We start from the raw sequence: 26,541 nt of genomic DNA on the forward strand, positions 1-26,541 counted from the left end.
TAGAGTATTCCTCTGCGCCATGTCGTGGGTGGTTGACTCAGTGTAGAGCATTGAGGACTCATAATGAGTCAATAGAACGGATTACACAACAGGGATTGTATACCGTCATAGGATTAGAGACTGTCAAAGTCAAAGTCATGTAGAAGAATACATACTAATGTCAGTATTCAGTCTATCAGATAAAAATCCATCCAGTTTAAAATAATAATTCAAGTGCTATAAAAGGTCTGGGCCAAGGGCGCATCTTTATCCGCAATTTTGTTTCGCAACTTTTTTTTCTCTCTCACGGGATCCAGTCGCCTTCCATTCTTTTTACAAACAACCTGCTCTTGGTCTCAGTATCAGCCAAGATGCCTGTTGTAAATGTCGACCAGCTGGTCCGCCTACAGCGGAAGCCCAAGGACATAAGAAATGTGCGTGTGCCCCTCCATCCCACTCATATCAGGGCTTTATACTAATCTCAGCCACCAGATCTGCATTTTGGCCCACGTTGTAAGTCAAGAAATTTACACATTCGTTCCAAATGAGCCTGAAATGCTCATCGCGCTTTCTTTTGCATTTTTAGGATCATGGCAAGACATCTTTGACGGATAGTCTTATTGCCACAAATGGCATCATTTCACCCAAGCTGGCCGGTAAAATCCGCTACCTGGACTCTCGCCCGGATGAGCAGCTTCGAGGTATTACAATGGAATCATCAGCTATCTCACTGTTCTTCTCGATGCTCCGCCGTCCAAGCCCGGACGCAGAGCCAGTGACCAAGGAGTATCTGATCAATCTGATCGATTCACCTGGTCATATCGATTTCAGCAGCGAGGTCTCAACCGCATCTCGTCTTTGTGACGGTGCAGTTGTGCTCGTTGATGCAGTTGAAGGTGTCTGCAGTCAGACTGTGACAGTCCTGCGACAGACTTGGGTTGAGCAGTTGAAGCCGATCTTAGTTATTAACAAGATGGACCGCTTGGTAACAGAGCTGAAGATGAGCCCGGCCGAGGCTTTCTCGCATCTTAGTCGACTGCTGGAACAGGTCAATGCTGTCATCGGTAGTTTCTACCAGGGCGAACGCATGGAAGAAGATCTGCAGTGGCGTGAGCGTATGGAGGATCGTGTCAATGCTGCAGCGGCTCGGGACCAAGACAACAAAAAGTCATCAGCTGACGATGAGTCTGCACAAAGCATCACTGAGGGAACTGAATTCGAGGAGCGCGACGACGAGGATCTTTATTTCGCACCTGAGAAAAATAACGTCATCTTCTGCAGTGCCGTTGATGGCTGGGCTTTCACAATCCGGCAATTCGCCGCCATTTATGAGAAGAAACTCGGAATCAAACGAACAGTTCTGGAGAAAGTGCTTTGGGGTGATTATTATTTAGACCCTAAAACTAAACGCGTCTTGGGTGTGAAGCATCTGAGAGGGCGTGCTTTAAAGCCTATGTTCGTTCAATTGGTCTTGGATAGCATTTGGGCAGCTTATCAAGCCACCACAGGTGGTGACAAGGGCAAAGGGTAAGTTGAAAACGAACCCAACTATCGTGTCAACGCTGATATGATATTGACCTTTACTAGTGACCCAGTGTTGCTGGAGAAGATTACCAAATCGCTCAACATTAACATCCCGGTATATGTCTTGCGCGGACGTGACCCTAGGAACATTATGAATACACTATTCTCTCAGTGGCTGCCACTATCTACTGCCTTGCTGGTTTCCGTCATTGAATATCTCCCCAGTCCGCCCGTTGCGCAAGCTGCCCGACTACCTGAAATGATCAAAACGTCCCCTGGCGCTGCTTTCATTGCCGACGATATCAAGACCGCCATGGTGGAATTCAAGACAGGACCTGAACAGCCCGTCGTGGCATACGTCAGCAAGATGGTTGCCATCCCGGAGAGCGAGCTTCTGTCTAATAGAAAGCGTAGCGAAGGCGCCATGACTGCGGACGAAGCTCGTCAAATTGCGCGTCGCAAGCGGGAGGAGATTGCAAAGATGCAGGCGGAAGCCCGCAGTAATGGAGAAGCAGATGACTTTGATCGTATGACATCGATTTTCGAAACCACCTCATTGATCACTGAGACGACCGAGGAGCCAGAAGAGCCAGTAGAGAAGGAGGACCCTGATCATCTTATTGGTTTCGCCCGACTTTTCTCCGGAACGCTTTCGGTTGGAGATGAGATCTATGTCCTCCCGCCCAAGTTCTCTCCAGCCAACCCGCACGCCAGCCCGGAGCCAAAGAAAGTCATAGTCACAGACCTGTACCTAATGATGGGCAGAGCTCTTGAGCCCCTCAAGTCCGTACCAGCAGGTGTGGTATTCGGAATTGGAGGTCTTGCGGGCCATGTGTTGAAGACAGGCACCCTCTGCAGCCGACTGGATGGAGGTATCAACTTGGCCGGTGTTTCGCTGAGCATGCCGCCCATTGTCCGAGTCGCGCTGGAACCAGTCAACCCAGCAGACCTAAGCAAACTAGTCACCGGCTTGCGCTTGCTTGAACAGAGTGATCCTTGTGCGCAGTACGAAGTGCTCCCGAGTGGTGAACACGTTATCCTCACAGCAGGTGAACTGCACTTGGAGCGTTGTGTGACGGATCTGCGCGAGCGTTTCGCCCGTTGCGAAATCCAGACTGGTGAGGCTATCGTCCCCTACCGTGAAACTATTGTCCACGGTCCTGAGATGGCTGCACCCAAGAACCCCGACCTAGGACGTGGAGCCGTTGTGACGGTTTCTGCTTCAAAGCAAATGACCCTTCGTCTGCGCGTGGTTCCGATGCCAGAGGCTATCACGGAATTCCTGACTAAACAAGTCGGAACTATCAAGCAACTCCAATTGGAGAAGCGCTCAGAGGCTGAAGGCAAGATAGAGACCGAGAACGCAGCCGAAGCTGCCGTTGACGGTACTGGCGAGACGCCTGAAGGCAACATTCTCTCCAAGCAGGAGTTCCGCGAAGGACTAGAGAAGTTGTTCAACGACGAGGTCAAGGAAGATAAGGAGCTATGGAAGAACGTCGTCGACCGAATTACCGCTTTCGGGCCCCGGAGAGTCGGGCCCAACATTCTAGTTGATGCAACTGCAGTCAACACATGCGAGAAATTGTGAGTACAACGGTCAAAGAAAACACTCCATCTATCATTCGGATCTAATATCTCCTTCCTAGCTTGGTCGATGACACCAAGCAACAGATCGACGGTGATAACCACCAGGCACTGGTCGTGCGCGATTTCAACGACAAGATCGCGTATGCCTTCCAGCTCGCAACAGGCCAAGGCCCCTTGTGTCAGGAGCCTATGCAAGGCGTGGCCGTGTTCTTGGAAGACTTATCTGTGCAGTCTAGCGCAGGTGACGAGCTTGACATGGGCCGGTTGACAGGCGAGTCAATCAGACTGGTACGTGAAGGTATCTCGGCCGGTTTCCTGGACTGGAGCCCTCGTATCATGCTCGCAATGTACAGTTGCGAGATCCAAGCGACCAGTGAGTATTTCATTCTTCCCTTCTGTTCATGTCTTCACACAACCACACGCGCCACACGCGAAAAGCAAACCCACAGCTAACACATCATCTTCACCCTTAAAGCCGAAGTCCTAGGCCGCGTCTACGCCGTAATCACGCGCCGCCGAGGCCGCATTCTCTCCGAAATAATGAAAGAAGGCACGCCATTCTTCACGATCCTGGCGCTTCTCCCCGTAGCCGAGTCGTTCGGGTTCGCCGAGGAGATCCGAAAGAGGACATCCGGCGCTGCGCAACCGCAACTGATTTTCGCAGGCTTCGAGGCTCTCGACGAGGATCCTTTCTGGGTTCCTGCTACAGAGGAAGAACTTGAGGATCTGGGTGAGCTTGCGGATAAACAGAACGTTGCTAAGCGGTATATGGATGCTGTGCGCAATCGCAAGGGTTTGGTTGTTCAGGGACGCAAGTTGATTGATGCAGAGAAGCAGAAGACTCTGAAGAAATAAGGCCGGTGTACTATTTACTCTAGTAGAGTCCAAAATGGAAGATTTATTTGCATTTCATTTGGGGCTTTTTTGTAGGATAGATATGGATGATACATGGATTGGGGATGTTACTCCGAAAACATCTGTCGAGTCGCACTGAGTAGACTTGGACACGATAGATGAAAAATTGGAGGTTCACAGAAGATGAGAGTCCTCCGCGTGTTCTTCAAAGAAAAACATCAATCTCCCTCACTTGACAAACACAGTCCGACATGGCATAGGTCTCGACCGTGTATACTAAGGAGGGTTACCCAGTAGGGTCTACGAGTAGAGGCGTTGACGCCTCTCTACTTAGAAAGAAGAGGAAGGAGAAAAGCGACCACAGGATGGGAGCCTGCAGCCGAGAGTCGAAGGAAAGGAAGGGCGGAAATGACATAGATTTCTCAATCATGTCTCCGTTGGGTATCTTTATTCTGAAATCGTTATCAATGTCAATAATGCACATGTCTGTGAGTGCACAGTGGCGTAATTGGATCGAGTCAAACGGGGAAAGGGGGGCTTTTCCCACTTCGTGAAACATGAAAGTCGTCATGATCAAGCGGGATGTTGCTGCTTGAGAGCATGGAACAAGTGTGGGGGCTTGAAAGGCATTCCTCGTAGTGAAGGTTGGGAGTGAATTTTTGTTGACAACCATGGATCCCGGAGGTAGAAAGACAATGCTCTCAGGGGATGAGCAGCAGATCTGCCACGGACATCTGGGTGGACGGGAGCAGATTCTGCTTGATTGTTGTAAGCTGAACCACTATGTGGCCAGTTGACAGTAGAGGAAAGGGTCATAGCCATTGGACATTCAAAGAGAAAGCCAAAAGCCAGACAAGGAGGGGACCAAGTTCGAACAATTACATGTTCAGAACGGCCTGGCGACCTTCCTCTGCTCACTAGTTCCAGTGACAGGATCTCTCATTTCCTTCCAGCTGACAGGGAACATCATGTTGCCAGCATCACTGCGAGCCATGACAACACCGAGATCATTGCGCGCGGTAGTGATGTAGTAAAAGCTTTGATCGCCAAGTGAGATAACGGAGCCGCGAACGATATCGCCGACACGGAACATCTCGTCCATAACGACACGGTCCTTCTCAACAGCCCGTACATCCTCTTTCCGGATAAGTGCCTGGAAGCGCAGTTCGTCGGTGCTGCTGTGGTTTTCTGGGTTGGCGGCAGATGTGAGGATGGAGGCGACGTTGTCATTGTCTGAGGCCGTTGGTGATTGGCCTTGAGATTGTGCTGCTGATTCGTCGAGGACGACGAGGATAGAAACTGTAGCTTGTCGCTTCTGTACACGGGTCACTCGTGCAAGAACGATGGAGTCTACCGCGGGGAGGGTGTTATAGCGGGGCTTCGACGCGATTGAGGGTACGACGACGGGACCAGCCGGGGTTGGGCCTGCTTGGTCTTTGGAATATATCACTCGTGAAACTCTGAGGGTCGGTCTTGTTTGTGACTTCGGCTGTGCAGGGTCTGCAATCACAGGACCAGCGATGGAGGCGTAGATGAAGGATTGCTGAACGTGTGTGCCGGGGCCTGCAGAATATGTGGATAAAGGGCCGAGGCGTTGCCCAGGAATAGCAATAGGTGGTAGAGAAGCCATCTTGCAAAACTGGAGTTGGGCCAATTCTGAGGTGAAAAAGGTCTGTAGTTTGCAAAGGCAGCGAGTTTTCTGGAGCTTTTTTTAGGAGCTATAATACGGCCCGGGTTTAGGTTATTCCGATACCAGCTTATCCGCATCGACTACGGAGTACGGAGCACAGTTGTACGACTTCAAACACTATGAACTACATAATTCGATTACAACTTGTCAATGGAATTCTGTCTGCAGGGAATTAATTACAGAGCCCATATCTAGCATGAAATGAATAAACAGTGTACGCTTCGGAACAACGGCACCGGCCCAGAAATACCATGGACATATAACAACAACAGAGGAGATAATACAAGTCCGTATCACTCCAAATGCCCACTGACGAAGACGAATAAGTGGATTTAATATCATCTAACTAACGGTTTTTGTACTTTGTAGGGGAATAGTCTGGCAGATTGGGGGGGTCTACCCATCATAGGAAGCACGTTTTTGCGCGAAACAATCCTAACCGCGAATGGGATGATATGAATTATGCCAAATACCAACTAGTCAAGCCATCTAACATAGACTGGAAGGATATCACTCGATGGGAGTGGTGAAGCACCACTCGGTGGCAGGGTGAACCAAGGAAATGTAACGAGCCAGTGTGATATATGTGATACAAGTTGAACATCTTTGGTCTCATTTCCTTTGCCTTAGCTGATTGATCATGCGCTCGATTTCGGTGGCTGCGGGGCCAGATGCTTTAGTGCGGAGGAGTTCCAGGGTGTTAAGGTCCTTAGTCTTTTGTGCTTCTTCTCCGGCCTTCATAATCATGCCGCACTTCACCCACATCTCGATTCTCTCAGCGGGGGGCAAGTGGCTGCACTTTGGCACGAATCCCGAAGCAAGTTTTGTGTTTCCAGCACCCAAAATCTCGTTATAGAAAGGCTGTCTTGTGTGAGCGTATATTCAGTAGTTAGAATTATTGACTGTCTTACCTCCCATCCGATTGGGGATTTCTTGAGTTTAGCGATTTCCTCCAGTTCGCCCCAGTCACGCTTAGCCACCAAAGCTCTCAATCTCAACCACCAAAAAGTTTTTTCGGGCATTTTGAATTCATTTTGGATCTTGTGTGCTCTTTTACCGTAACCACCTCGGATAAGTCTGTAGACTGTCTCGTTGACACTAAGGCCAAGGAACTCGCTGTGGTCTGCCAAGTCTTTATCCAATGCGTCTTGGGCTTTCAAAAGCTGGGAGGCCTCAGAGACTAGTTTTTGGTTAAGTACCACTGTCGGTTCCTTAGAATCAGACAAGAGGCGAGATGCTAGCTGGAGTTTTTCGGTTCGTCGTGTCAGATCTGTATCTCGTAAAGCTTCTGACAATAGCACATTAGCGCCATCAATGGGCCGATCGTCTTGGTAGAACAGGTCTTTCAGTAGCTCGATGTCATCTCCTCGTGCAGCAGTTTCAACAAGTGCGGAAGCCATTGGGCGGGTGTTGATCATTCGGAAGAAGCTTGCTAAAGGAAGCTTGCTCTTCAGATGCAGAAGCACGTAGTTAACCAAGTCATCATCACCACTCTCAATTGCCTTATCAAGAGCAAGCTCATCTTCTTCCATATTCAAAAGCAGAGGTACTTGCTTGCCGGCCCGTGGCTCATGATTGAGCAATTGGGTAGCCAGGTGAGATCGACCCTCGTCATAAGCAGCTTGAGCGATAACCTCAAACGAGATTCCTGGCTTCCCATCGAGTCTTTGGACAATAAGCTTGCATACAGCTTCGTCATCAACAGTCGACACCTTCACCTTTTGGCTTGCCCAGTGGACATAGATTTTGTCTGCGGGAATCTGTAGGTATTCCGAAATCCTTATTGCAAGCAGATATTCATGTCGGCTGATTAAGCGTTCGATGAGTCCTTCGGGTGTGAGGCGTAGGTATTGTTCGTATGATAATGGCAGCCCGATCTTATAGTCTCTTGATGCTTTGAGAACGCGTAGCTTTTCAGTCATCTCAACAAACTCATCGCTGTTGTACAGTTCGAGGACGGATTTGCCAAACGAGGCAGCTTTCAGCAGGCGCTTCTGCCAGTAGGCGTCGAATTCATGGCCTGCTGCTTTAATGCAAGTGTCAACTGCTGATGGTAAACTCGACCGGATGCGCTGAATGTTCTCATCAGCCTTGGGCGATTTTTTCTCCAGTTGCTCTACAGAATCCAGTAGTACGGAAGCGGGAGAAGACGACCCAAGACGGAATATTTCTTCGGTAACAGCTGGAAATTGTCAATGACAGTCTGCCTGTCTCCTTTTGATGTCAACTTACCTGCGACCTTATGCACGAATTCGCATGTGTCATTAGTTATGAGCCGAACTCCATCAAACTCTGGTATGACATGAACGCGGCCATCGTAGTAGTATCTAAAATGATTAGAGGCGCTCGCATATATTACACAAAAGAGACCACTTACTTTGATGCGACTCCGTTGGGCCCAACAAGATGAATTTCATCTTCCCATCCAAGGATGACAGCATCATCGCCACACCAATTCACGGTATTTGGCGGAACCCGAGATTTTGAATCGTACTCGCTGAACTTGTTCTGGAAGTCATTGCTGACTACCCATAACTTCCCTTCTGCGGTGAAAAGTGCGACAAAGCGCCCTGTGGGGGACACACTAATGTGTTTGAATGGACCATCTTGCAGAATCTTGTCTTCTGCTTCCGTTGAGTCGATTAAAAATACGGTCTTGTCGACAGCCAACAGAACCTCAACGGATCGTGAGAGTGTATGGGCTGGTGGAATTAAAGCCCATGATGATACCTCGCCTTCAGGACAAGGTGCCAAGAGTCGCGGACGCGGCTCATCATATTTGGACACGGCAATTAGCTGGTTATTGGACAGCAATGCAACAAGGCCTGATGACCAAAACTGGCAGGCTCTCACGCCATACTCTTCGGCGCCCTATTGAATTGTTAGTTTGTGCACAGTATGGCTAGGGTAGGCAGTCCTAGGTCTAACATTTCCGAGAGAAAAGGATGTAAACTCGCCGTCCAATCCGAAGTAGCGTCGCACTGTTCCGTCCTCAGAGACGACCAGGAGCTCTTCCTTGTCAGACCAGCCTAGTCCGCGAATAGTGGCTTGTTCCCACTGAAACAATTTAGTATATTCATCATGATTCGATCATAAAGTGCAAACAAACGTTTATACGATTAATTTTCCGCCCAGAGCATGAATAAATATCAATGGTGGAACGGGAGCCCTGTCCATCGCGAAGCCTGAATGTCTTACTTTCGTCGCGATAGAGCGCTGATTTTCACGTTAGTCCAGTTCTTCGGTTCTCTAATGGGGACTTACCAATAGCTCCTCCGTAGGGGGCGCCCACGACAATGTAGTTCTCTAACTCGATGTCGTCCTCGAAGATGGCGTCATACACGGCGATTTTGCGATAAAAGCTGTCTCCAACTTTTTCCCAGTTTGCGAGTGGATTGGGTGGCATGACTGTAGATCTGATCACAGATGAGGCAGTGAATCCTCTCTACCTGGGTTGTTGGATGTTCCAGCTGTTGATCCGGAGAATGGGGGTCGCGCACGCTAGGCCCGATCGGGTGGTGTTGTGGCCTTGATTATCAGGCGGAGATTCCCCACCACCGTCCTCAACTTCTCTTGATACTTGCTCCATCTTCATTGGCCAACTTGGTCCTCTTCTTAAAATATGGATTATACAGATCTTGCTGATATTGCTGATATTGCTCAACATCTGTCTGACCTTGAAGTGGCCCTTTTACTATGCCTTGTTGCCCGCGAACATTGCTTGATCGAGACCACCAGCCACTGTATTAATGACCTTGCCAAAGAACTCGCCTTAGTATGTTCTATGCACCCGGGATATTGGGATGGTATCTAATGAAAGACAGATTGGCTCAACTACATTCAATTACTCATACTGCATCCTTGACTGTTCAACTGCAACATCTATTGACGACGTCTTTAATGACGTTCTCACCCCGGATGCACGCGCAAACTATCGCCCATCGCGTCAGTGGTTGAACACCGAATCAGTATGTTGATATTTCGAGTGCTGTTTGCTATGGATATCGTTGTATAGGCTAATTAAATTAGTCAAGCAAACGTTCTTCCTATAAGAGCCTTGGGGATTACAGCAAATTAACTCCATTTTCACAACTCGGCAGTAACGTTGTCAATATTGTAGTCGCCAAAAACTTCAATTTTGTCAGCGATGATATCCAAATGCACATGCTGCAGGTATCTATTCTGACTAGCAGCTCAATGGAGCCAATGCTGATATTTGCGATAGTTAATGCGATCGAAGGAGTTGGTCACTGAGAGCGGGACCCTGAGTGCGCCTGAGGACTTCCTCTTCATCCCTCTTGTGGCACGAGATTTCGATCAGCTCAGGCCATCTTTGAAACTACATCTGGTAAGTATTATCTGTGCGTGTCCGCATTTTGACTGCTTTACTTTAGCTAATGCCGCAGTAGAATGACAATCTCTTCATTTCTCATTTCCACAGCCCGGATGCTGGATATACCTATCTTGAAGAGAATGACTGGCTTTCAGATGGACAAATGTCTGCTTCCTCTGTCATTCATAATTCAAAAGGCAAGCAAACGAAGAGCGCTACAGTCAGCCCGTTGGTAAGTTTGATGATTTAAAATACGAACTGAACATAGAAATCGAATACTGGGCTCATGAACTTACAGGTGGTGGGTCAACTTCGAGAAACAAGTGCGTCGGTGAGCACGAGCGCGGAAGTCGTTCGATACATCCAGGATATCGTTGTATTTCTACGGCTCAGTCGCGCTGTTGCGGGTGGTGTGTCTGCGAATGCAAATATTCATTTTTCTCGATTTGCACAGTGAGTTTGAATGTTTCCACCACCAGCTATTACATTTAGCTTATCTTACTGGTTCTCCTCTACAGACTTCTAGCTCCTCTGCATGGTATCGATTATTTGACTCCCTCCATCGTGGCCCTAGCCGCCAGGAAAGTCTTTCGCCATCGCATTATTGTCACTCCTCCTGGCGAAGACCGCAGTCTACAGTATGGGAGTAATTTACGTGCGGTAGCTGATATTCTCGTTGATGTGACGCCGGATTCGATACTGGATGGCGTTCTGGCGCTGGAGCCGCCTTTATGAGATTATAATGCACCTGCTTAGCCATTCTCGATTACTGCATTAAATAGCCAATCAATATAGATTCCAAACTTGTGCTTATAATCATTTGCTTTCGGGCGAGACACATCCTACTTTTTCAATTTCAGTATCTGTGCCTACAGTGGAACCAGCAAGACTAGAGTCAGCTTGGCGACCATGGTTTTATTTGGTCCATGAAGAAGACAGCTTAGACCCTCTAGTTCACAGATATATTGATGCTTCTAATGCTAATTTAATGCTATACATGTAATAATCGCGCCAGCAATACACCGCTAGATATTCTATATTCAAACTCTCACCTACCAGTACTCGGCTTCAACTTCAAGAACAAGTCTGGGGGTGCATACTTCGCGTCCGTACTTCCGTTTCCAGATTCATTTCGACCGGGCGTTAAACATAGATCACCGTGAACCGCACCAACGGGCTGTTCTCTGAATGCCTCCATGGCCTTCGAGTGCGTGCGCCACTCAGACAAAACAACATCGATTTCAGTCTTGGAGTCACCGACAATAGCATCCATCTTGATGTCATTTCTGTCGTAGCCAAAGGGGTCTTCTAACTGCGAGCCTATTCCTTCAATTCCATAGAGTGTGAAGATAACAAGGCTGACAATGGGGATGGCCCACCATCCCATCTCATCGACCATAGCAAACGGTAAAACACAGCCAAACAGGGCGAGGACTTGCTTTTGGTGAATCCTAATTTGAGTCAGTATTTGAAATATAAAACTTAACTCGACACGCATTAGTCATGAATCTTACAAATGAGCCACTGGGATCGGAGTCAACTTGATCGTTTCCATCTTCCCATATGCATCAGTCAAGGTATTCAACTGAGCCTGCATCTGACTAGCGCCAGGAGCAGGATACCACCCACGCTCTTCGCCGCGCTTGATAAACCCATCAATGAAAAAGGTCAACTGGAATGGAAGGCCTAATCCCTCAGATTCATGACCCTCAAGACCCGCGGGTAACAAGTTTGCATATTCGGGGTTATAAAGGGTAGATGGATGTATGCCCAGGTCCTCATCGACGGAGTTACCAAAAACCCAAGCAGCGCCCCATTCAGCGCGTAAATGGTTTTTCACGGCATACGGGATAGCCATGAGAATGCGGATAGTACGCTCGATATCCTCGCGCTCTGCGGCGGTGGGCGGTCCCCGCTTTGAATTGTAGCTATTTGTTGCGATCGTGCGGACGAGGTTGCGCACGCATGTATTAAGCGTGTTCATTCCGTTCCGCCCGTCCCAGAATCGATTGTAGGATGTTTGGTTGCGGAAGACAAGCATCAGGCCTACGACAATAGATAAAGATGGGATCTGTTTTTGGTGTTTAGTTGCTGTCTCGTCTGGTTGGTTGGGGATACATACGATAGTGCTAGGTAGACCAACAGTGTCGAATACGAAGGTATCCAGGTAAACAATCAAGGCTGTGAACAAAGCATGCAGAAGGACCGGGACTAGTATGGCGCCATGGATTGCACCTTTGATAAAGCGAAAAACCAGTGGCCATCTGCTCAATATTAGCTCATGCGGATGATTGGCATCTCCCGATTAGATAGCTCACCTTCTTGGCTTTGTCCGTGATGACAGCTGATGGGGATGAGTGCCATGCCGCTCATGATGACCTTGTATTGTAGTGTTTTGGCGACTCAAGGTCGGAGTGGGCGGCTCGCTGAAATTTAACCTCATGTTTAGATTTCGACCGATACAGATCAATTTGTTGAGGCTGACCCCTACCCTTAAATCCCGGGGGATGGTGGAATTCGGCTTTGGTATCCAACCAAGCCCTGAAATCCGGGGGATATTGAACATGGGACTAGGATGGCCGTCAACATTCCAAGGTTGAAAGCGGGCCGAACCCACTTGCCATTTCTAGCGCCGTCGATCACGTGACGGCATATATAGTTCCATACAACACTAGTATGTGGTTGGCTATTTTCATTGTAAAAATCCTAATTTATTCAACCTCTCTTGTGACAAGGCATATATAATCTTCGAGAAAGAGTTCATTTGACTGAAACGGAAAGAAATTATTAGTTGAATTAATGTAGATGTAGAATGATGGAGACTGGTGAACAAACCCAATACCAGAAGCTAACAGGACTCAGACAAAAAGATAACATGAAACAAAACACCTCTCCAAGTATATATCCTGCTATATGTTACATGATCACGACAAATGGGTTGCTAACTAAGTGCACAAAACCGGGAAGCGAAATGACTGTACAGGAAGTGGCCTTTCTGGTCGACAATAAGCTGCTGACTGAGAGAGGACGAGAGATTGACCAGGTGGCAAAGGTCCGACCTGCCATAGGCAATGAGGGTGCCTCAACAAAAGGTCAACTAAGAATTGAAGGAGGACCTTGATTCAAAGATGCCAAGTAGACTCAACCGAAAACAAAAACCCAAAGGATAGACCAATGGAAATTGCAGAAACGACACATTGCGAATGATGGACGTGCTGATCCCTTAAGTAGAGATGTAGCAGCAAAGGCCCTCAAGCGACGTATACTTTTTGGTGTGGTATGATTCCAGTATACAAGATAGTGTGCCGGAGGCGTGATCATCGATCTAGGGTACCCGTGGACTTTCAGCTGCGGGCGACATGGAATTGTCGTATTGATCACATCACCATGGTGCTAGGTTGCTGGTTGCCATGGCCTGTCAGCAACCAGATGAGATTGTCCCCCTTGTTATAGACCAAGGTCGGGAAGTAAAGAAGGGCCCAGAAGATTAAGGTTATGACGGTCGAAACGAAGGCGTTGACGACGAGTTTCTCATTGGATGTCAACACATAAAGGCCAAAAGTTACTTCGTAGCGATAATACGCGAGTTGCACGCGATCAGAAGCTCGTTGAAAAATGTTGCATCGTGGCTTGCGCCAAGGCGCGCTTGATTTCATGTTGGAGGAATATTTATCGAGGCATTCATTCATGGCCGCTGGGACTTGCGACATTAGAGAGGTCATGGGGTCGGAAAGGGACTCATTTTGGGTCGTCATCATGGCCATCGTAACGTTTTCGCCATTCGTACACAAGTGATAGACATCAACGTTGGCGGTAGTTTGGCTCCAGAAGTAGGCGAAAGTCGAGAGTGGGTGTGAAAGAGTCGCAAGAGAACCACGTAGGAACGCTGAAATGTGGAAAGTCACAATTGGAGCCGGCGGGGTGGAAATATAGGAAGGGAAGGGAGGTCACGATCCGAAGGGGCTGGCTACAACGGGAAAAGGCGGAAACGGAGTCGGCATCAGGCGGAAAGCAAAGAGTAGAGTCATTAGAATATATAACATGAATATATTAGACATAGATACATTGTGGCAAAAACTATCTATTCTAGACTATCCTAGCTAGCTTAGCTCAACTTGGTTCCTCAAGAGCCGGTACCTGGATCGGCTGTATGTGGAAGTATATAACACACTCTCGGGAACTTCCAAGGAATACGAGAGGAAAAGCCAATTAGGGTTTTCCACTGCTTGTTTTTTGTGTCCAAAGAACGGTAATCATGGAATCGGAAGAATCCGGACGAACCCGGTGCCCGGTGATGAAGTCTAGATGTGCTTTAAGGAAAGTTGAAGTCAAATCACTTCGTACAGAGTACTAAAAGAAAACCTGTTTCTCCAGTACAAACCTCCAACATGGCGGATGTCCCGGATACGGACAGCCGGATATGGAAGGTGGTCCTCGAAAAGCGGTATCCTGTGGAGCTGGCAAACATTCTTCACCTCACGACGGAGTATGTAGTAATGTACATTGTATCCTCGTCAAATGGATATCCTGTGGGTTCGAGACCATCAGAGAACGCGTGTTTAATTGGTTGAGTAGTTGGTTACTGGCATTTAATTCGACAAGCAGAAAACTAGAAAATTTTTATAGTTTCACAGGGCTAGCCCTGCCCGAGTGTAAGGCTACTTACTGATCCTTACGTCAAGCCCCGTCAAAATTCTTGCGCTGATCTATGAAGGTAGTAAGAAAGCCAAGAAGGGCTAAGAGTGGCAAAATTAGGAGGCGCCAACCTATAAAGCCTAACCCAACCTACTAGTCAGTTTTAGGTCCAGAGTCTAAACTCCCTAATTATTGGGCCTGTCAAACCTACTAAATCGCAAAATACATGGTAACGCGACTATATGATTTAACTCTAGGTATTCATACAAAATATAGGGTATAAATCATGAACCAATGAAAGTGCAGCTGTATGAGGGCGAATCTGACGTCTTCACCTGATATATAAACCTTGGAACCCCGAGTTCTGACAGACAAACCCTTTCAAATTTCAAATCAAACATACAGTTGGTATCGTAATGCAAATCCTAGTAATCACCTGCCCAAGCGGCAAACAATGCTCTCATCTCATCCCTCTCCTATACAATGAATCCAAATTCAAACTCCGTCTAGCAGCCCACACCCCCGAATCCGCCTCTCGTCTCCAAACCACCTACCCCGAAGCCGAAGTACAAATCTGCGACACCACCTGCCTGGCCGAATGCCGCAAGCTTCTCAGCAATGCAACCTCGGTCTACCACGTGGGCCCATCGCTCCACTCCCGGGAAATGGAAATCGGGATCAACATGATCGACGCCGCTGTCGCCGAGAGCCAAAAGCCCGACACTAGCTTCAAGCACTTCGTCTATTCCAGCGTACTCGGCACCCAGCACCGAAACCTCATCCAACACGACCACAAGAGCCGCGTCGAAGAAAGACTGCTACTCAGTCCTTTGAACTTCACAATTCTCCAGCCGACCAATTTCATGGACGCGTACCCGGCCGCTGATCTCGCGAAGATAGAGAGCCCGTCTATCAAGTATATTTGGAACATCTTTAACCCGCATGTTGCCAATAGTCTAGTTGCGCTCAGAGATCTGGCTGAAGCCGGGGCCCGGGTTTTGAACGAGCGGGAAGCACATTATTTCGCTCAGTATCCGCTCTGCTCGACGTTCCCGGTGTCTGATGTGGATTTTGTTAATGTCATTGGGGACTATATTGGTAAGAAGATAGAGGTTCCAACTCCGACTCTTGAAGAGGGCGCTAGCAAGGTTCTCAGGCTTTTATATGCCGGGGAAAGCGGCGTGTATAGTGGGGATCAGGTAGTCCCGGATTTGAGATGGCCAGCCGCAAAGGGAGATTTACGTCCTGATATTACAAGAGATGAGGCTGAGAGGCTGGTTATGTTTTATAATCGGCGTGGATTGAAAGGGAATCCCAGCGTTTTGAGGTGGTTGATTGGGAGGGAGCCTACGACTGTTGCTGAGTGGGTGAAGATTCAATTGGCAGGGTAGTTTTATCTCAGCTAGCTGAACTATCATAGGTAAATGCTTCAGTGAAATGATCATATACCATACACTGTAAGATGAACTTTCTTGTTTCAATTGAGAAAAAAACAGGTAATCGGAACTCCCGTTTCTAGTCGGGATGCCGATGTGCCGATGAAAATTTTACTCAAGCTGTCTAAATCCCCGAAATTCCCGGCTTTTCCGAGTGATGAGGGAAGAAACAAAATCAGCGCTGTTATAGTTAGTTACTCCGTAAAGCTTCCACTTATTAATTTATTAATTTTGCCGCCATAGCCAAAGCCATCGAGGGAAAGAGGGGCAAGGTCAGATTGCACATGAGCATCCGACATCTGACAAATTGATTACTGCATTTATTCTTCTTAACGAGATGATTCCTATGGATCTCCCTCAATCTCTGCGGGATTTCCAGCACATATTTCGTCATGCATCCGATGTGCCACAGAATTTGTGGGCGAGCTTTATCTAACTTACAGAGAATACGTCATGGTTCTCGGTTTGTCCTGTGGCTCTGAGACATGTGGGGTGCCAAGAACCGGCTAGAACGACTTCGAAGTGTATTCCGTATCGCAGGACCTAGCTTGACAGTTAACGCTGGAGATTTGAAGAAAGCAGGGCGATTTATCTGCCCAGTAAACACAGGATATCTCCTGATAGCCTGGCTAGCTCTAGACCTTTTCGAGTATAGTTCCGTTCGTATTTCACGAGGTCGATAAGGTAGAGATCTCCAGAGCTACCTAGGTATGTAGCGAGGCAGGGAAAAGCGATACGAGCGAGTAGACAAGTCAATGTGAACGTGTTATTACCGAGTCATGATTAAAAACAATCCGAAGGTTAACGAAAGAATGTTCCTGGTTCATCAGATGTGCCGGGATTCAAAACAACAGTCCAGATCTTGAATGGGTATCAGTGGATTTTGGGGCAGGGGATGAAGGTAGGAGAAAACAGAACGCTGGGCCGCCGCGATGAATCAAATTAGATGGAAGAGGTAAGCACTATTGAACGATGCAAACGGTGTATATGGAGTGTGCACCCGGAGAAGCCAACGCAGACATGTTTCCTTGCAGTGGTGATATCGCAGAATGCTCGGATGATACCCACAGAAGGGTAGATGCCAAAAGAAGGAGAAATATGTATTAAAAATGCCCAAAGCCCCCCCCCCTTTTCCAGTTATTAGGTCTACCCGAAGCGACGCATTCCTGCTCGGCCATCAAAGGCCAAAGGCCCCGAGTCATTTCGTGGAGTCATCGGGTTGTCGTCAGATGTTGGCGTGTCGGATCGGACTTGTGATTGGCGACGCGCTGGCACACTGAGTGGTTGAGTCGGTTGCCACCCGGGGATGTTGATAGTGGCGCTGCGGGCGAGGTCATCGCCATCGGTGCTGGAGTTAGGGCCTGGTGAGACTGAGCTTCGACTACCGTGGTCATCCTGTAGATGCAGGTTCTCAACATCGTTGGTCAGGTTTTCTTCTTCAGCAGGATCTCCTAGCTGATCAGATGGTCCTTCCGTATTCGCCTCGACGCTTGAATGCGCCTGCGTTTCATGCTGCTCGCCAGAATCATTGGCTGCCCTATATGCTGCCAGTTCCTCCTCTTGTCTGTCCTCCAACTCATTCGAGTCATCGACCTCGGCGCTGAGATCGGTGAATGCACGGCAGTTGGGGCATTGGAACATTGGGTAATCGGGGGAGTGAAGCAGACGGCTGATACATTTGTAATGCCAGACGTGCGCGCAGGCTGCCATGAACAAACACTGATAGGGCCGCTTTATTATAGTTAATAGATGTAGGATTGGTCAGGGAAAATAGAAGAAACGAACCAAGACAGAGCCAAGGCAAATCGAGCATTCACGACATCCCGAATAATCAGCAGTCTCGCCCTTGCCCAAGTTTTTGATAAGGCTTTCTGTGTTTTTGCTGGGATTTTTGTTAGCGTCACACGACACTCAGGACAATAGGTAAGATCGCACTTGAACTCGTTGGGCTGCTGCTGCCACGATCGATTACATTCAATCCGAATCCGAACGCATCGGAAAATCATTTCTTCTCCTCCTCGGAAGTCGATACCCAACTGCACGATATCGCCGTCTTTGATGGAGTACAGACGGGACACCATATTCGGCTGGCTCAAGCGCATGTGGTTCAAAAATGTACCGGAAGAACTGCCAACATCCTTGATGTGCCACTGTCCATTCACATACAAGAACTCGCAGTGTTTCCGGCTAACGACCTTCGACTTGAACCCCACGGGAGCATCTGAAGGCTCCGTCGGGTTGGAGGACGGTACACCATCACGCTCCGAGTATCGTCCGACGCGAATAACACAGCTCTCTGATGGTAGGGTCCGGGAGACTGGGACGAAAGGTAACGAGGGTCTCGAGCTCTGAAGGGAATCTTGATAGGGGAAGAACCGAATGATCGCTTTGGTCTCCATTTTTGAAGGAATCACCTCCTCCTCTGCCGGAGCGCTGGTAGGTTCGACCGCATTGCTTTGAGCAACGGCGGGTTCTGCCGGTTCGACCGGCTCTGGGGGCGGGTTGGATCCCTGCGGGGTGGGCTCCTGCGAGTTGTTTGTAGAAGTCTCTAACGTGCGAGGTGGCGGTCGAGGGGCAGCCGAAACGCTCATCAAGCGTGCCATAGGATTGGGTTGGGTATGGTCGGTCGAGGGTGTGGAATTAGCGGACTCGGTGGATGATAGTTGGCTATTGAGGTCGCTAGCAAACCCGTAACTCGGCGCGGGCGCAGAGGTGTAACGAGAAAGAACTGGATGGTCACTTTCAGGGCATGGGGAAGCTGTGGTGGAGTTTGTCGGAGAGATGGAGTCCGGATTGGAGAACCGCCAAGGAATTCGACTGCTCAAACTGTGTCGAGCCGAGCGCTGCCCGCTAGGCGAGGAGGTCAGATTATGGGTGTAGGTTCGTAAACTGAAGCGGCGCAGGCGACTGGGGCGAGGGCAGTCAGGTAAGGAGGTGGAGGCGGTGACTGAAGTAGACATGGATTCGATTTGGCGACCATGAAAGAATATCGACAGAGAATTAAATAGTGCCCAGAGATTTCTGAAGGGTAACGTCACTGGGATCTGCAACTGGGCTGATGCTATTCAATGGTTTACCAGGACATCATATGATTAGGGTAAAGGGATGACCTTGGAACGAGAAGAAGAGATTTCAAAGCGATGGAAAGATGGAAGAAAGGAGTGAAAGAAAAGCGAGGAAATTAGAAGAGCGAGAAAGGCTGGGTGGGATGTTTCGGCCTTCTTGATTGTATATACTGTCTTGTCTTGTCGAATCTTTGGGATCTTTGCTCTTTGCCATCGGTTAACTATTAAAGCCCTGACAGTCAGCATTTCTTGGCAGGAAGATATCTCCCCGCATAGTTAGGATATATAACGAGAGTATTTATATGAAGTATATGGAATAAGTATATATGGAATAATAGAAATAGTATAACAGGATGTTGATAAATTGGTAAATCCCATATTAACTATTCCCAATTCCCAAGTGGTACCTATATACTCTATGCATATGTCGACTGTCATGGCTCGTCCTTACTTCATGTACAACCCAACATAGGATAGCTAAGTGGTCTATGCTTTCACATAGGCAATGTACATCTCTGTAACTAGTTATGTACTCTATTCTGTACTCCGTATATACCCTCTATGTGATCTATACCAAAGCAGATATCATTATGTCGAATCAACTAGAACAAACTAGCTGAACACCACAACCATAGAACTTAGAAGATGTGGCAAATAATATATCTTACCAATGAACCTGTTAGGGCCTGGGCCAGTTATCTGTTTGTCTGACAATACCCTAACTCTTCCTATCTACATACAAAGTAGCATTCCATGTGATACCTGCAAGTCAATCTCCAACCATCACCACCAACATGCCATTATCCATATGCGACTCTATCTGGTGATCATCTGCGTCACTTACAAAATCACAAGAGCAAATGTAATGTCTTCATTGGTGTATAGTGTAGCACGGACCTTGACGGGACGCTAGAAACTACGCTTTAGACGGCAAAAGACGTTGAACCCGACTAGATAATAGCGATATAGTGATATAAGAAGTATTTCAACATCTATAGAGTAAGAGCAGTATCTAGAAATATGCTGTACAACGTACTATTATTAACCAGTACTTGACTTTATATGATGCAGTTGATCTCCCTTTCCGGATTGGTCAGCCTAGAGCTTCCCCCGGGGCCGATGATGTATGTATTGGAGCTGGTGCGTGTGGGAATGAAGATGAAAATAAAACCCATGGAAGAGATGAAAGAGGAGAATAAAAAGAAAACAAGTAGATTGACCTAGTCAATTCAATCAATCCAACCCCCAATGTATCCTCCAATACATAGAAAAGCCATTGAATTCCAAGTTTCTGCCGTAGGAGACTAGTTCGCTCCCTCTCCCCTCCCTTAATGAAACACTTGGAACTTCCTTCCTTCAAGCATCAGGAGGCTTCCCTCCTTCCTTTTTTCTCATCACGCGGCTTTTTCTTTGTGTTTCCCTCCAAAGCTTCGGCTTTATTCAACTCCCTTAATTTCACCTTCGCCGACTCGTCTTTCGCATCCCTCACACTCAGTAGACCGCGCCCGATGCGGGCTTGCTAGCCAGCATGAGTGGAATCGCGAATGCCTGTCTGTCTTGCTTTTCAGCAGTGGACCAATGGTGTCATATCACAGCATGTCTCGGTCCCATCGGAGCTCGTTCTCGAGATGGTATCTACGAAACAACCCTGGCCGATAATGAGCGAGAAGCCGTATCAGATCTTCTAGGCTACTTGGAGAACGTACGTGCTCGACCGATTCATCATTCTGAACCGCTACCTTTCCTTCTCTGAAGCATAGCTGGAGACTGGGTTCGCCTGGGTACCGCCCTGCACCGAGCATACCGCTAACTTCCAATTGTACAGCGCGCAGAGACCGACTTCTTCCACGGCGAGCCACTACGAGCCTTGAGTACCCTTGTTTATTCCGAAAACGTCGACCTGCAAAGAAGCGCCAGCTTGACGTTTGCTGAGATCACAGAGCGAGGTGCGTATCGCCATCTTGCTAGCAATGATGCAAGAGCTGACCTTTCGTCTTATCTACAGATGTGCGCGAGGTCGATCGCGATACCCTCGAACCTATTCTCTTTCTACTTCAAAGCTCAGATATCGAAGTTCAACGGGCTGCTAGTGCAGCGCTGGGAAATCTCGCCGTAAATTGTTGGTCACGTCCCCGTCCCGTCACCCATCACCCATCTCCTTTCCCGCTTCCAACACGGTCGCTAACTCGGTGCAGCTGAGAACAAGGTCTTGATCGTCACCCTCGGGGGCCTATCTCCCTTGATTCGCCAGATGATGTCGCCCAATGTCGAGGTACAGTGCAATGCGGTCGGATGTATAACCAATCTCGCGACCCATGAGGAGAACAAGGCCAAGATTGCTCGCTCTGGCGCTCTAGGTCCTCTCATTCGCCTGGCCAAGTCAAAGGATATGCGTGTCCAGCGAAACGCGACGGGCGCACTGCTTAACATGACTCATTCGGGTAAGTGGTTCTGATTGATTCGTCTGGCCGTTTTTCTAACATGAAGACCAGATGACAACCGACAGCAACTTGTCAATGCCGGCGCCATTCCCGTGCTCGTGCATCTCCTTTCATCCCCCGACGTTGACGTACAGTACTACTGCACAACAGCTCTGAGCAATATCGCCGTTGACTCGACGAATCGCAAACGACTCGCCCAAACCGAGTCACGCCTCGTGCAATCATTAGTTCACCTTATGGATTCATCCACTCCGAAAGTCCAATGTCAAGCGGCGCTCGCCCTGCGCAACCTCGCCTCTGATGAGAAATACCAGCTTGAAATAGTTCGGGCGAAGGGCCTTTCTCCACTGCTACGACTCCTACAATCCTCCTACCTTCCTCTCATCTTATCCGCCGTCGCTTGTATCCGCAACATTTCTATTCATCCTCTTAACGAATCCCCCATTATCGAAGCGGGCTTCTTGAAGCCGTTGGTGGATCTCCTAGGCTCGACTGACAACGAAGAGATTCAATGTCACGCTATATCCACGCTTCGTAACCTTGCTGCTAGCTCTGATCGCAACAAAGAACTTGTCTTGCAGGCCGGCGCAGTACAAAAGTGCAAGGACTTGGTCTTGCGTGTTCCTCTAACAGTCCAATCCGAGATGACTGCTGCAATCGCTGTGCTGGCCCTCAGCGAGGAGCTGAAGCCGCATCTTCTCAACCTCGGAGTGTTTGACGTCTTGATTCCTCTGACAAACTCTGAAAGTATTGAGGTGCAAGGCAACAGCGCGGCTGCGTTGGGCAATCTGTCTTCGAAAGGTATTTCCCCTTATATTTGTGTGTCCTTATAAGCTGCTAACAAATTTGTAGTCGGCGATTATTCGATGTTCGTTCGCGACTGGGCAGACGCAAATGGTGGCATCCATGGCTACCTCCATCGCTTCCTTGCCAGTGGAGATCCCACATTCCAGCACATTGCCATCTGGACCCTCCTCCAACTGCTCGAGTCCGAAGACAAGAAGCTCATTGGATACATTTCACGATCCGAAGACATCGTGAACCTGGTCAAGGTTATCTCCGACAAGAACATCGATTCGGATGAAGAAGATATAGATGATGGTGAGGGTGAAGTCATTACGCTCGCCCGTCGCTGCCTTGAGCTGGTTGGAGCCGGTCCTAAGCAGACCCTTGTAGAAGCCTGAACCCTCTGTTTCGTCTGGTTATACCACCCTTGTTCTCACCCTTGTTCTATTTTTTCGGTCCTTTCTGCTGACGATGCTTCCTCGCAAACAAGGTCTTGTGTCCTTTGACTGAATCGGGATTTTCTTTTCTTCTCTCATTCTGTCGCTGAAAGCGATTATTTTCAGAACTTATATAGCGAGTAATCGATTTTTATGATAACTTAAAGGGACATAGAAATAAAGGCGTTTCGTCAACTTGACAACCTTAGATGGATAAGAAGTATGATAAGCTAGGTATTTGCACTTTCCCCTGCTCTTGTCGCACCAATCTCAACTGTGAGCAAGCTGGGACGACATCGAGACTTACTTGCATAAGCTGGTACGTTCTTCAGATCTCACGCGGTGAACTCGCTGTACTAACCATCCGTCTTTTTACAGAAATATTCTGCATCATGGGCAAGCAGGTTAAATGGATTGTCGACTACTCGCCAGTGATCCTCGCATCCAATGCCTAAGTTGGATCAGACCCAGCTAACACTTCACCAACTGTCTCCGTGAGGGGATGTTTGTTTCATATTGCAACTATGGCGTTACCCCAGGGATCGGTATACAACACACTACCACTCACAATGGGTCGAGGACTATTGACACAAGTGGGCTGTTTAGGTGATCTCGTCGGTTTCATCGACAGTCGTAGAATCGTCAGTTGTGAGATTGGAGTCTTCAGTGGTTTCAATTTGGAAGACATTCTTTGCGACAGCAATCTTGGGAGGTGCAGAATCTTCGGCCATCACATCATCATCCTCGTCATCCTCGTCGTCGTCATCTTGTTGGAGAGCGTTGAACGCCATGGTTTTGCGGTTGGTGTCGTCCCAATCAGCCTAATTAAACGTGAGCACCTGTACGTCACGAAACGACCATCTGTTTTCATACTCTTCGGGAGTTGACGGTCTTGCCGCGAGCCATGCTTTTGGCCTTCTTGATTTCCAATTGATCCATCACGGCCTCGGCTCGGTCCATTCCCTTTTGTTGCCTTAATCGCTGGGCCCGTGAAACCTTGTCATTTTTTTTCTGCTTTTTCTGGATCCCGGAAGTCGCACGGTCAGCCAGAACCGAAGGCCTTGTTGTGTTAGGAGATTCCGCTCGTGGAAGCGAAGTCAACGACTTGTCAAGGTCGAGACTTGGGGATGCTGCTCTCCGCGCTGCGCGGGAACGCTGGGACTGGCCTGTTTCGAATATTAGATACCCAAACGTCAATGTATGCGATATTCGTATTCAACTTACTTTTGCTCTTCGCCATGGTTGCTGTTTCGAAAAATTATCAATCTCGTGGGATGAGATCGCTATCGATAAAAAAAAGTTTACGGCAGACGAAGACAACCAAAGGCGCACCTTTTCTACTCAAACATGTAATTTGATGTCCCTTTCTACACGCGTCTTGACACTCCCACGTTCTCTGTCAATCCATGCTACTGCTCATGCTGGCAGATACATTTTGTCACAGATATCCGTCTGGCGTTATTGACAATGAACACCCGCGACGTGCGCTCTGAGATCTTTTCCAACCGCCCCGATCAGTACGCAAGTCGCAACAGTCATTATGAAACCGCCCTGACGACTTTACAAAACAATCAAGCATTAGCATACATATTTATTGCTCTTATTTCAATTTGTGTCTTTCTCGGTTACCTCGGACTTGTTCCTATATCGCTATTCCAGCTCCCCTGGGATCTCATTGTCTATTTTACACCCTCTCGAATCGTTGTCGCTTTAGACCCTCAGATATCGACCTCCGACCCCAACACGCTAGCCTCACCTTTGCCCTTCCAGAATAAAAGTGACGCGATGAGACGTATTCTTGGCTTAGACAACAACGTCTACTTCCCTTTCTTCTCCCGGTCAAAATCACTCTCTATCTTCGGAAATGCGCTGCTGGGAAACACTCAGGATGCCACACCCCCGGGGCTCGGAAATTGGAACAATTCGTGCTTCCAGAACAGCATCATACAGGGATTGGCTTCTTTGAAATATCTCGCCGAGTTTCTGGGACACAACGTGGACAACCTCTCGGACAAGACTTCCGTCTCGACGCACAGGGCACTCCTAGACCTCATCGACCGTCTGAATAGCGCCTCCAAAAGTGAAACCAAGCTGTGGATCTCCGGACCTCTCAAGTCCATGAGTAGCTGGCAACAGCAAGATGCGCAAGAGTATTTTTCCAAGTTGCTTAATCAAATTGACCTTGAAGCTGAGCGGTGTTCACGCGGAGAGACTTCGAATATGGGATTGAAAATCGCGGGACCGGATGAGAACATATTTCGAGACAGCGACTCTGACGACCCGGTGGTGCCTGAGGGATCCGAATCGCTCCCATCGACAGATAAGATTTATCTTGATAGGGTTTCATCTTGCAATCCTCTCGAAGGCCTACTCGCGCAACGAGTTGGCTGTATGGATTGCGGATGGACTGAGGGGCTCTCGTTGATACCTTTCAATTGCCTCACTGTTCCTCTGGGCAAAAGGTTCTCGTACGATGTTCGCGAATGTTTGGATCAATACATGGCGCTTGAGCCTATTGAAGGCGTGGAATGCGCCAAGTGCACGTTGTTGCGTCGACTGGAGCAGCTTATCAACTTGATCAGTGGGATTGAAGCCGATGAGAGTCGGTCAGACAGCTCCGACGAACCTCCACGATTCAATGCTGTGAAGGAATCGGCCTACTCGCGGTTAGAGGCTGTCAAGGAAGCTTTGCACAACAATGATTTCAGCGAAAACACATTAGCGAACAAGTGCCATATTAACTCAAAGAACCGAGTCTCAACCACTAAATCTCGACAAGCCGTCATTGCACGGGCTCCCCGCTGTCTTGCTATCCATATCAACCGCAGTGTTTTCGACGAGTACACTGGGACGTTGGAGAAGAATCTCGCGGCAGTCACGTTTCCTCAGATGATCGATTTGAACAATTGGTGTCTTGGCACCCAACCTCCCAACAAGCACGGCAACAATTATGAGCGTTGGGATACAAACCCCTCTCGGTCTATGCTTCCTCAACCCGGTGAATCGATTCAAGTTCCTAGCAGACAATATCAATTACGCGCAATTATCACCCATTACGGCCGACATGAGAATGGACATTATATCTGCTATCGCAAGTATCCGACATCAGAATTCACAGCCCCGGCACCCGACGAAATTCTTCAAGCTGAGGGTGACAAGGACAAGCCCGAGCGTTGGTGGCGCCTCAGCGACGATGACGTGCAGATGGTTAGTGAAGGTCATGTGATGAGCCAAGGGGGTGCATTCATGCTGTTCTACGAAGCTGTGGATGATTCCTCACCGCGTTCGACTCGATCTGCAACTCCAGAACATGAAATATACGACAGTTATGCAGAGTCTACCCAGTTCGGAAGTGAAGAATCAATGCCCAAGAACAGTTCCACACCATCTACTGTCACCGACTGCGAATCTGCCTCATCCCGTGAGACCAGTATCTCGTTGCCGATGGACGACTTGATTCCTGCCGACGCGCCTGTGAAGATCTCGAACGTGATTGACACTAATGCTCAGGCGAACGATGAACTGGACTCTCCCTCTACCATTACTGCATGATCACCTTTTCTTCATACGTTTTTCCTACTTTTTGCCCGCATAGCCGTGCCGGCTACTGCATCATGATACCCGATACCACGTTCCATTTGAGGCGCTGATTTGAACTCCATTGTGTTTGGGAGTATGTGTGTAAATTTATGTACTATTATGAGGAATCTGAACAGAATGACTTATTGAAGCAACACACTTCAATTCGATTCAGCCTGACTGTAATTCCGTAG

General features: G+C 48.3%; 11 protein-coding genes across 11 annotated transcripts; 5 read left to right on the top strand and 6 right to left on the bottom strand.

Annotated features, from left to right (window-relative positions):
• Window positions 1–350: 350 nt before the first annotated feature.
• N7518_002169 (GTPase RIA1) lies at window positions 351–3,945 on the top strand (the record flags this gene model as incomplete). The annotated part of the gene is made up of 6 exons (XM_057183097.1): window positions 351–413; window positions 472–492; window positions 566–1,506; window positions 1,567–3,087; window positions 3,150–3,463; window positions 3,566–3,945. The coding sequence occupies 6 exons, from the start codon at window positions 351–353 to the stop codon at window positions 3,943–3,945; spliced, it is 3,240 nt and encodes a 1,079-aa protein (XP_057044547.1).
• An 886-nt stretch (window positions 3,946–4,831) lies between these two features.
• N7518_002170 (exosome non-catalytic core subunit CSL4) lies at window positions 4,832–5,575 on the bottom strand (the record flags this gene model as incomplete). The annotated part of the gene is made up of 1 exon (XM_057183098.1): window positions 4,832–5,575. One exon carries the CDS (start codon window positions 5,573–5,575, stop codon window positions 4,832–4,834), a length of 744 nt encoding a protein of 247 aa, XP_057044548.1.
• Window positions 5,576–6,247: 672 nt separating this feature from the next.
• vp16 (tethering complex subunit VPS16) lies at window positions 6,248–9,041 on the bottom strand (the record flags this gene model as incomplete). Its single annotated transcript, XM_057183099.1, has 7 exons — window positions 6,248–6,496; window positions 6,547–7,817; window positions 7,868–7,962; window positions 8,013–8,506; window positions 8,564–8,692; window positions 8,745–8,851; window positions 8,900–9,041. 7 exons carry the CDS (start codon window positions 9,039–9,041, stop codon window positions 6,248–6,250), a joined length of 2,487 nt encoding a protein of 828 aa, XP_057044549.1.
• Window positions 9,042–9,257: 216 nt separating this feature from the next.
• On the top strand, window positions 9,258–10,703 carry N7518_002172 (uncharacterized protein; the record flags this gene model as incomplete). The annotated part of the gene is made up of 7 exons (XM_057183100.1): window positions 9,258–9,410; window positions 9,460–9,603; window positions 9,665–9,808; window positions 9,861–9,983; window positions 10,045–10,200; window positions 10,267–10,421; window positions 10,487–10,703. The coding sequence occupies 7 exons, from the start codon at window positions 9,258–9,260 to the stop codon at window positions 10,701–10,703; spliced, it is 1,092 nt and encodes a 363-aa protein (XP_057044550.1).
• Window positions 10,704–11,016: 313 nt separating this feature from the next.
• N7518_002173 (bestrophin family protein) lies at window positions 11,017–12,411 on the bottom strand (the record flags this gene model as incomplete). Its single annotated transcript, XM_057183101.1, has 4 exons — window positions 11,017–11,419; window positions 11,483–12,039; window positions 12,091–12,232; window positions 12,287–12,411. The coding sequence occupies 4 exons, from the start codon at window positions 12,409–12,411 to the stop codon at window positions 11,017–11,019; spliced, it is 1,227 nt and encodes a 408-aa protein (XP_057044551.1).
• A 934-nt stretch (window positions 12,412–13,345) lies between these two features.
• On the bottom strand, window positions 13,346–13,732 carry N7518_002174 (serine palmitoyltransferase small subunit family protein; the record flags this gene model as incomplete). The annotated part of the gene is made up of 1 exon (XM_057183102.1): window positions 13,346–13,732. The coding sequence occupies one exon, from the start codon at window positions 13,730–13,732 to the stop codon at window positions 13,346–13,348; it is 387 nt and encodes a 128-aa protein (XP_057044552.1).
• A 1,287-nt stretch (window positions 13,733–15,019) lies between these two features.
• N7518_002175 (uncharacterized protein) lies at window positions 15,020–15,994 on the top strand (the record flags this gene model as incomplete). The annotated part of the gene is made up of 1 exon (XM_057183103.1): window positions 15,020–15,994. The coding sequence occupies one exon, from the start codon at window positions 15,020–15,022 to the stop codon at window positions 15,992–15,994; it is 975 nt and encodes a 324-aa protein (XP_057044553.1).
• Window positions 15,995–17,185: 1,191 nt separating this feature from the next.
• On the bottom strand, window positions 17,186–18,999 carry N7518_002176 (FHA domain protein; the record flags this gene model as incomplete). The annotated part of the gene is made up of 3 exons (XM_057183104.1): window positions 17,186–17,770; window positions 17,825–17,921; window positions 17,975–18,999. The coding sequence occupies 3 exons, from the start codon at window positions 18,997–18,999 to the stop codon at window positions 17,186–17,188; spliced, it is 1,707 nt and encodes a 568-aa protein (XP_057044554.1).
• Window positions 19,000–20,632: 1,633 nt separating this feature from the next.
• vac8 (protein anchor VAC8) lies at window positions 20,633–22,729 on the top strand (the record flags this gene model as incomplete). Its single annotated transcript, XM_057183105.1, has 6 exons — window positions 20,633–20,806; window positions 20,930–21,050; window positions 21,110–21,223; window positions 21,300–21,545; window positions 21,597–22,346; window positions 22,398–22,729. 6 exons carry the CDS (start codon window positions 20,633–20,635, stop codon window positions 22,727–22,729), a joined length of 1,737 nt encoding a protein of 578 aa, XP_057044555.1.
• A 641-nt stretch (window positions 22,730–23,370) lies between these two features.
• On the bottom strand, window positions 23,371–24,008 carry N7518_002178 (Alb1 domain-containing protein; the record flags this gene model as incomplete). The annotated part of the gene is made up of 3 exons (XM_057183106.1): window positions 23,371–23,589; window positions 23,642–23,934; window positions 23,993–24,008. 3 exons carry the CDS (start codon window positions 24,006–24,008, stop codon window positions 23,371–23,373), a joined length of 528 nt encoding a protein of 175 aa, XP_057044556.1.
• Window positions 24,009–24,235: 227 nt separating this feature from the next.
• N7518_002179 (ubiquitin-specific protease UBP1) lies at window positions 24,236–26,320 on the top strand (the record flags this gene model as incomplete). The annotated part of the gene is made up of 1 exon (XM_057183107.1): window positions 24,236–26,320. The coding sequence occupies one exon, from the start codon at window positions 24,236–24,238 to the stop codon at window positions 26,318–26,320; it is 2,085 nt and encodes a 694-aa protein (XP_057044557.1).
• Window positions 26,321–26,541: the final 221 nt, after the last annotated feature.

Source organism: Penicillium psychrosexuale (genome assembly GCF_028828465.1).
Source record: "Penicillium psychrosexuale strain IBT 29551 chromosome Unknown utg000002l, whole genome shotgun sequence".
Taxonomy (NCBI): domain Eukaryota; kingdom Fungi; phylum Ascomycota; class Eurotiomycetes; order Eurotiales; family Aspergillaceae; genus Penicillium; species Penicillium psychrosexuale.